General features: G+C 41.2%; 2 protein-coding genes across 2 annotated transcripts in view; both read left to right on the top strand.

The window, feature by feature from the left end:
- The first annotated feature begins 970 nt into the window (after positions 1-970).
- Positions 971-5,931, top strand: sac3d1 (SAC3 domain containing 1). Its single transcript, XM_020607035.1, has 4 exons — positions 971-1,148; positions 1,971-2,388; positions 4,251-4,533; positions 4,953-5,931. Exons 1-4 carry the CDS (start codon positions 1,120-1,122, stop codon positions 5,417-5,419), a joined length of 1,197 nt encoding a protein of 398 aa, XP_020462691.1. The 5' UTR covers positions 971-1,119; the 3' UTR covers positions 5,420-5,931.
- A 777-nt stretch (positions 5,932-6,708) lies between these two features.
- The window catches only part of cpamd8 (C3 and PZP like alpha-2-macroglobulin domain containing 8), a 42,168-nt gene continuing 39,505 nt past the window's right edge, over positions 6,709-9,371 (top strand). Inside the window, 1 exon segment of the mRNA XM_020607036.1 lies at positions 6,709-7,558. Coding sequence (XP_020462692.1) covers positions 7,473-7,558 — 86 coding nt within the window. The 5' untranslated portion in view covers positions 6,709-7,472.

Below are 9,371 nucleotides of genomic sequence, written 5' to 3' on the forward strand. Positions count from 1 at the left end.
GTAAAGGTATTGAAACGGGCCAAAGCTCGCGATTTTCAAAATAAAATACCTTAACTCCAATGCTGTATTATTTATGAACTTTCAAGTTTAATAAAAACACTTTTCTTAATATTTGCAGCATAAGGACATCATTCCTAGATTCTACATGACCCGCACTGTTACCACACAAAGAATCAAGCATTTCTACTGTACCATTCTGGAGAAAACTCACATTCCATGTGCAAGATTTGAAATCCAATACTGGATTTAGCAGGCGCTTGATGAGAAGGTGCCGTGGACACAGAAGCTGTGTGAGAGGTGGAAAGGGGAGGGGAGTGGTCGCGGATGCAGGTGAAGAGTTCGCCTCTCCCAAATGGAGTGGACGAAGGGAGGGTTGGCCCACTTAGTAAACTATTAAGTTAGTGACACCTTGACTTTCTTCCAAACAATGCACATTTCATTCATAATATTATAAACACACACCTAACAATTGCAATTTTTTGCTTTTCCCAAATTGTGTGAAATTGTTAATACAATAAAAATAGGTAATACAAGCATTGGAGTCACATCTGTAATGTGAGTTTTCTCCAGAATGATACAATAGAAATGCTTGATTCTTTGCGTGGTAACAGTGCGGGTCATGTAGAATTCATAAATGATGTCCTTATGCTGTAAATATTTAAAAAAGTGTTTTTATTAAACTTGAAAGTTCATAATTAATCCAGCATTGGAGTCACATCTTTAATGTGAGTTTTCTCCAGAACGGTACAGTAGAAATGCTTGATTATTTGTGTGGTAACAGTGCAGGTCATGTAGAATCCATAAATGATGTCCTTATGCTGTAAATATTTAAAAAAGTGTTTTTATTAAACTTGAAAGTTCATAAATAATACAGCATTGTTCTTATTTGCGCGTCTTGTGTATTACCATTATATTCAATAACATTATTGTTATTGAATATAATATAATACATGAGACAAACAGAGCGTGTAATAATGCTATGCATAACTTCATTTAAAAATTTGCGCGTGCAGATGTAAACAGCTCGTATATTTCCGGATGTGACGTTGAATGACAAAACAAAGAGACATTTTTATTGGATGACGCTGGTAAGTGACGACCCACCTTTGCAAAGGACCAATGAACCGTAGGAGAGCGCCTCGTCGAATGTGAGATTTGATATGATTCTTATTTTAGTTAGTAATTAAGCACTTTGTCAAAATGGTACTCAAAGTCTTTTGTTGTATGTGGACAGTTTGCTTCATATAATTTAGGAATTGATGGACTGAAGAAGTGCCATCCCTACACTTTTGCTGCTGGTAACGTTAGCGAAGTTAAGTTAGCTACTGGCTAACGTTAACCTTACAGTAGCTTGGTAATCAGCAAACCTGGTAGCTAACAGCTATAAATGTATTAACGCTAGTTACACTACTAACAGCTTGCGTTAGGTCTAAAGTGTAACAAACATAAAGGGTTTATTAAAATAAGTGTCATTTCTGGTTAATCCAACGGGATTACGTTGATGTGTCTTACATTTCGCAACAATAAAATGCAATTAACAGCTACTTTAAACCAGAATATAAAAAAACATCATGTAGTAGTGCCAGTAAAGCTAACTTTACATGGGACACTAGCGTCGAAGGTCAGAGTCCCGTTATTTGCCTGTAATACGAAATACTGAAAAAATGGTGATGAAAAAGTAAGAAGGTGTATTCTGTACTGAAAATGATATGTAACGTTACTGTCTCATTGCTTGATTATCCTGAGCAGATTGACATTTATCTCTACAGGTAAACCTCTAACCCCAACCCCACAACCGAGCAGGTCTTTGTGCTGTGCATTTGAGCTGTATGACTGTGTGTAGTGATTGTCATGGGTGTTGGTAAGGGCCAGAATAGGAAAAGGAGCTCTTCTTGCGTTTGCTTTTCTAAAATCTAGGCCTGTTTCATATAAAATCATATATTGAGTTACTAATCAGCCTCTTCAAACAGCTCTCACTCACAGAGGAGGGATGCACCAATAGGAGGAGAGTCGAGGCAGAGAACCCAGGGGCAACGGCGAGGCCAAGACAAAGCACAAGTGAGAGAAGTGGAAGAGGATGAAAGATGTGAGCAGCAAGTGAAAGAAACAGTGCCCAGGGGGACCTGCCAAACCATGTGCCCTGCTCGTGAGCTCCGGGACCGTGAAGTGCAGAACCGCCTTCACCGTTTTGAGATGTTAGCAGGTACAGAAAGAGATCGACGACCAAAGGGAGACCCCTTGCGTTCTGTCAAGGAGTATTCCAGACCAGCAGCTGGGAAAGACTTGACAAACTCCGCTGACCTCCGTCCACCTGCTGTGTTGCTGAAAACTGTATGCTACCTTATTGATGACATTGCTGCCTCCCATAGTCTGCATTCTTGGACTGAGGTTAGTAGTAGTAACACATCTGTTTCACAGTCCCCCACTTTTTATTGTTGTTAGTCTGGGCAACTGTAACTCATATGTTAGGGGAATTGTTCAATTAAAATTGAAACTCTTGGTATTATCTACACACCTAAATGACAGTTGAAATATCAGTTTGATTTTTCTAGACATGTAGCATGACTTAATGTAAACTTCCAAAGCAACACAAACCTCTTCTTCATAGTATGAAAAAGGTCCAAAATGGGCCATATAGCAATTCATGGGTCCACGGCATAGTTGTTCAGCTTCAAATTGCTGTGTTTACATAGCACAAACTGATTAGATCAATCTGATTGCCCCCTTTGAAACTCACTGTGGGTTAAGGTGACTTACAGACTTTATCTTTATTGCTCAACTGATGTTGACTAAAAAATGTCAAAACCTTAAGTGATCCATAGTTATACAATTAACTCTAATTATCAAATACAAAAACAAGACTTAAGACTTTTAGCGTACAGGACTTGCACTATTTATTCTGGCATGGCTAATTTGTTACTAGTGATGGGCATTTCAAGCTAAAATACTATTCAGTTTTCACCAGGAACTATTTGCAGATAACCCCCGCCAATAGCTCCATATAGGTAGTGTTGTCATGTGTCATGACAAAGTGGGTGTCACTGAAGGTTAAGGGCTTTTCTAGAATGTCTAAAACCCTTTCACAACATTCAAAGGTGTAAAGAAAATTACCAATGCTTGCTTTTTAGGTACAGTTTGCCAAGCTTTATTTTTCAGTGCCAAAGACTAAAGTCATTGCTCTGGCACCATACAAGTCCCCAGTGTTCCACGGTGGTGGAATGCACTCACCAGGTTTTCAGCAGTATGCTGGTCCAGCATTGCTTTAGTCTGAAGAACAGCACTCTGTATTTTCCAGTTGCTTGTATAATGGCAGGTAATCATCACATAGAATTCAGTTGTAAGCGCTGTCTATGCATCCATGGTCAGAGACACTTTTTCAACACTTGTCAAACGACTGTGCAGCTCACATGCATTATTGTGATGCAGTTTATCCCGCCGTGCCGTGATCATTTTTCATGATGATGATCATATACTCCAGCTGAACAATTGCCATCAAACTCAGAAAACCCTCCTCTTCGACAAAGCTAATGGGTAGCATGTTCTTTATCATCTATCATCTTTGTGATAGAAAGGCACGTTCGGCTTTTCCCGTTTAGGGGTCGCCACAGCGAATCATCACACTGACTATTCGCATGTTGACATTTGGCACGTGTTTTACGCTGGATGCCCTTCCTGACGCAACCCTGATTCGAACCCAGGCCGCAGCGGCGAGAGCGCTGCGCCTTAACCACTAGCCTGATGAGGGCTGTTATTTGCACTGCATGTTAATCGTCAGACTTCCTTCTTCAGGTGACAAAGCTAGCCACTGACTGTTGATCTGTGGACCGCACCTGACTTTCTGCTGGATGCCTTGCCTTCAAATGTGCACAGTTGTCATCAATTTATGATATGCTAACTTAACCTGGCAGCTCATTTTTGTTTATTTTCTTGAAAAAATTCCACACAGAACTTTTTGATGGCTGTAGTTTCTGCTGTTTGTATTTGGTGCTGTAGTAAAATGGTATACTGACCTCATTATCGCATTATTTCCAGGTGCCAGTAAAAGCAAAGAAAAACAGCAGTTCTTTGTTTTAACAAAACAGTCTCATGAAATAATGGATTTTTAAAAATGTCACAACTATTCCAATATTCAAAAATCTTTGCCCATCCCTGTTTGTTACTAACCCAGTCAAATCTTTGTAATAGTTTGTAAGTTATAATCATAGATGGATAAAAAAAACTTCTCCAAAGCATATATTCTTGTCTTCTAGGGTTACAGCTTTGTTTTTGATCGACTGCGTAGTGTGAAGCAAGACATGATCATCCAGAGGGTCTCTGGGTTGCACTGTGTGGCCATTTTAGAACGAACAGTACGTTTTCTCATCTATGCCTCTTATCGTCTTTGTGGCGAGCCCCTGCGGCTCTACGACCCTCGCATCAACGACACACATCTACAAGAGAATCTGAGTTGGCTGTTGGATTGCTATGCAGCTGGAACAGAACCACATCCCAACCAGGAAGAGTTCCAGGCTCTTGGTCTTCTGTACAACTTGGGTTGGTCACTGTATTTAATAGTTCATTGCTTGAGAAAGTTTTTGTATTGCTTTATTTCTGTGCATATTGCACATTGTATTAAAAGTGCAAATATGCAATAATCCAGAGTTATACTCTGATCACGGTTTTATGATGAGCACTGGTAAAAAGTTCATCATACCTCCAGATTAAATTCATGTAGAAGACAATAGAGTGTAGCACCAGTCACTGGTTTATACACAGAGGAAAGAGTTTGTTCATTATGTGTTCAAAAGCAGTCATATGGAAGTGAACATTTAATTGTGGCTCTTTCTTTGATCAGCAGATTCCAAACTGCTTTTGAAAAACATTTTTACAAGTTGGTCACTTCCAAGATAATCTGGAAATGTAAGAATGGATATTCCATGTTAGACATTTTTCTTTTTCCCCAACTCTCCCAGGTTTGGCTCGTGCCACACAGCACATCATGGAGCTCCCTGATGGGCTCCGCCATGCTCCTGCCATCAAGCTTGCTCTGTCCATCAACCAGGCTTTTCTGGAGCGAAACCCTGTGCGTTTGCTTCGATTGGCTCAGAGACTGAACTTCCTGCAGTGTTGTGCACTTCACCGGCACCTGGTGATATGTCGTAGAGATCTGCTGCTAGTATTCAGCCACGGATATAGCAGCCGCAACTGTCGCTTTCCTCTTGACAGGCTGGCTCAGCTCCTGTCCTTAGATACAGCACTTACAATCCGGCTCTGTAAGGATTATGGAGTGGGGGTCAATCAGGACAATCAAGTGGTTTTCTCTAAGGCTGCCTTCACTGAGCCTGAACAAGGGAAACTGCGCTGTAAACTGTACCACAGCATAGTGTCTGAGAAACAGAGAGACCTCACTATTGGGAGCATCATTCATGGTTGCACTTGAGACAAGTAAAAGGAGTAAAGTAATGTGATGCTATATTTGTGCTTTAAATGGTCTGTTAGCTCCTTCTGTCCCTCCACACAGAGGCCACAGTACCATGGCAGGGATTTAAACTCTTGTTACAGACACTTCAGCCATTCCGCTATTTTGTTGTTCAGAGGTTTCACATTTCTACTCTTGATATTGGGTTTAAGCCTTTGGGCTTCCTTTCAGGATGCTGAGCACTAAAATGTTTCACCAGTGGAATATTTTAGATTATACATGTTTACGATTAGGGTCAGGGTTGTTGGTGAGGTAAGGGTCTGCCATTCTCTATCTGCAATGAGTCAGAAGTTCTGGATGTGCTTTCTCACCCTCATTATGCACTTTGTGCCTAAATTACAACCCCATATCAGAAAGAATAGGGACTGTATATAAATCAAAATTAAACCTTAAAATAGTGAATTGTAAATCATCTGTGTCCTGTATTACATTGAAAACAATACAGCAGCATATTATTTGATGTGATACCTCATCAATTTTATTCTTTGTTCAAAATAAACACATTTTAATCCTGATCTCTGCAACACATTCCATAAAAAGTTGGGACAGCTGCATTTCAGGGCCAGTAATGAGGTAAAACAATGAAATGATGGTTCCATTTGAAATGGGAGACGTCAACAGGTGACTGCATCATGATTTGGTACAAAAGTGGCATCCAGGAAGGGCCGAGCCCTTTAGGAGCAAAGATGGGCCGAGGACCACCAGTTTGCCAACGTGTGTGAGAAAATTATTAAAATGTATAAAAACAATATTCCACAAAGACGGGAGGGGATTTTGATATATCACATTCTATGGTGCATAACATTAAAAGATTCAAGGAATCTGGAGGGATGTCAGAGTGTAAAGGGTGCAAGCATGACCGTGCTCTCCAATCCCTCAGACGGCGCTGCATCAAGAATGGTCACTCTTCTATAAGCGACATAACCACATGGGATCAGGATTACTTTGGCACACCTGTGTTGAGCACTACAATGTGTACAGTAGTTGCATCCATAAATGCCTCTTAAAACTACTGTGCCAAAAGGAGGCCCTATGTCAACAGTGTCCAGAAGCACAGCTGACTGCTCTGGGATCGGAGGCATCTGGGATAGACATCACAGAAAACTTACTGTAAAATCTATGGTGCAGCTGTTCATTGTCACAAGTGCAGCACCTCAAATGTTTTAATAAACTTTAAAGAGAAATGCTTAAACCTTTCATTTGAACTCATTGGTCAACTTTATCTCTTTGCAGCCCATTCACCACTTGAGGGCAGCAGATATTCGTGCAGGGCATCAGCGCACTCCAACCGGAGAGTAAAGATAACCCTGCTGCAAGTGTTTTTGTTGGGCTGTTTTTAAGCGCTTTGGCACAACTCGAAAAGGAGAACTAGTTGTAGCTGGTATAGATGTCAGCTGAACCAGAAGTACATGCCATGCAGGTGACTTATTAGTGCTTTAAACTGCGGGGTCAGTGGCGTTCCTTGCATTGGGATTAGACATGCCTTTGCAGCAGAGACGTGAGAGGAGGCACTTAAGTGAATGAAGGGCTGCAGCCTGACGCCGATCGCCTCCGGACTCGGTGTTGTAGGAGCATTAAAAGGTCGAACCGTTGAAAGGGACGAGCAGCAAGCGATGAAACGGGAGTGGGCCAAAATTTATATGACAATTCTTTAGTGACATTTTTGCACGCTGTAGTGGGAGGACGCTTACAATCTGTAATGCTGAAATATGAGAGAAGTGAACCGGGGCGGGTGAATGCACATGGGAGAGGACTGTCCGTGCTCTCTGGGCTCTGAAAACACTGGTTGGAACTGGATTTGGAAAAGTGGGGACGATTACAAAAAGTTGAGCTTTGGTTCTGGATGAAGCTCTGCTCACCTACCACGTCAACCGGCCTCAATGGATAGATAGATAGACTGAGAAGGACTGAAGACACGGACTTGCATTTTCATTTAACTTGACATCAATAAGATCCAACCTCCCTTCAGAGGAGAGAGCCGATATCCAGCAGTATCTCGGATACTGGGGCCAAGATGTTGCGGTTGGCTGTGACAGCTTTGAGTCTTTCATGGACTTTGTTCATCTTCAACATGAGCGGAGGTTACGCACAAGAGAGGCAGTAAGTAGCCTTCACGTTGCATGTGGTGTCTTCGAAGTGTAGTAGTGCGTTATGCTTCAAGCATTTCTGATGAGTTGTCATTTAATAAAACATGAAATACAGCTACAGCTTCACATAAAACTGAATATGACAGAATTACTGAGTTGGTGGGACTTGATTATTGCTGCAGCATTAACTTTTTAGCAAACATCTTGGCTATTAATCTAATCTTTATAAACAATCTGACAGTTTATGATGGCCAATTTGTGAATATGGATTTCATGCCATTACAGATAATGACATTGTACCATCACAACACCTTATCTTTGTACTTTTTCATACTTTTAATTCACTGTTGTGTTACTGGGCTTGCGATCAGTCACACAAATAGATACAGTATATTGAGAGGAAACCTGCATTGCCACTTCTGTTGGCCTTTAAATATATGCAATTAGAGCAGAGGTTTGCTCATGCCTTTTAATTAAGACAATGACATATATCAGTTCCTCAGTTTATCAGCAGCCTGTTTCATTCTGTTTACTCCTTCAATCCCAGAGGCAACACAAGTGAAATAGACTTTTGGCTCTTTGATGCCAGCAGGCTGTCAGCTGCTTGAGGGCTCAATCCTGTGTTAATAGTAAAAAAAAAAAAGTTGCAAACAGTTCTTTCAGGTTTTCTGTGGGTAGGTAAGGAGTGCTACTCAATGTAACACTATTTAACTACTGACAGTTGTAGGCTTGATTTACAAAAAAGAAGCTTGTGGTCTGCCGAGAATGAAGTTTGGGCAAAAGGTTAAGAACATAATCGTGACTAAATGAATAAACTGCTGACTGTTAGAGGCTTAACCTATAAAGGAGAACATAAATCCTTCTCATCTGAATATAAAAGTTTGGCAAAAACAGTGAGAATTTGAGCACATCAAGCCATGTGACTTGAAATGAGCATGGTCTTCACCACCTGATCCAGGCTCATCCAAGGGGTAGTTAAACTCACTGTAGATCAAACACAGTCAATTTCCTCGTATTATCATCCTCCTCCTGAAGCCTTATTTTCTGAGGGATTTTCTCATGACTTTCTTTCTCAGGAACTCAAGTTACCTCTGACTGTAATGTTGTAATGCCAACCACCTGATCCTTCTCTCAGGCATGCTTGAGTTTGGGCTCAAGGCTTTGCTCACTGAGAATTTGTATGATTTTCAGTTAAGGTTTTCAGGAGGTGAGAAGGCCCATTTACCATAAGAACTGGTCAAACAAGACTTTGAGGTACATAGCCTGCCATATGTGGTATAAGTAACAGAATGATACTCAGACACAATACATAATTTCAGGGATGCTTGTACTATATCATCTGCTCCTCGCACCCCTAATCAACACCTAACAGACCACACTCTACTGAAATTTAAATTGCCAAATTTTTCCAGACTTTATAAGCATCAGAGAATGAATGACCTTTGCCCTGTGACCTCAGCGACTGGCTCTGTCCCTAAATGAAATGTCAGAGTGATATGTGGAATCTTGGTTGGCATATTTTAAAACAGATGCCAAGTTTCTGTCAAAGCTGCCAGACCACCAAAAGAAAACACTTAGGCAGAAAGCTCATTGGCTCACGGGCAGTTGAACCTGATCTTGATGCACAAACCCAGGTGCAATGGCCCTGTTTATGCTTATTTCATCTGAATGATTTGTGGGAAACAACACTACAAATACATTGCCACATCCATCCATCCATTTACCTCCGCTTATCCGGAACCAGGTCACAGGGGCAGCAGTCTAAGCAAAGATGCCCAGACCTCCCTCTCTCCAGACACTTCCTCCAGCTCCTCCGGGGGAATGCT

The sequence above is a fragment of the Monopterus albus genome, unplaced genomic scaffold (genome assembly GCF_001952655.1).
Source record: "Monopterus albus unplaced genomic scaffold, M_albus_1.0 scaffold83.1, whole genome shotgun sequence".
In the NCBI taxonomy this organism is placed as follows: domain Eukaryota; kingdom Metazoa; phylum Chordata; class Actinopteri; order Synbranchiformes; family Synbranchidae; genus Monopterus; species Monopterus albus.

What these genes read in the sequence shown, in the direction of transcription:
- sac3d1 (XM_020607035.1), top strand. Translation starts at nt 1,120, where the DNA reads ATGAACCGTAGGAGAGCGCCTCGTCGAAT. An exon ending in GTCTGCATTCTTGGACTGAG is followed by an intron (nt 2,389 to 4,250) that starts GTTAGTAGTAGT and finishes CTTGTCTTCTAG; the next exon opens with GGTTACAGCTTTGTTTTTGA. An exon ending in TGGTCTTCTGTACAACTTGG is followed by an intron (nt 4,534 to 4,952) that starts GTTGGTCACTGT and finishes CAACTCTCCCAG; the next exon opens with GTTTGGCTCGTGCCACACAG.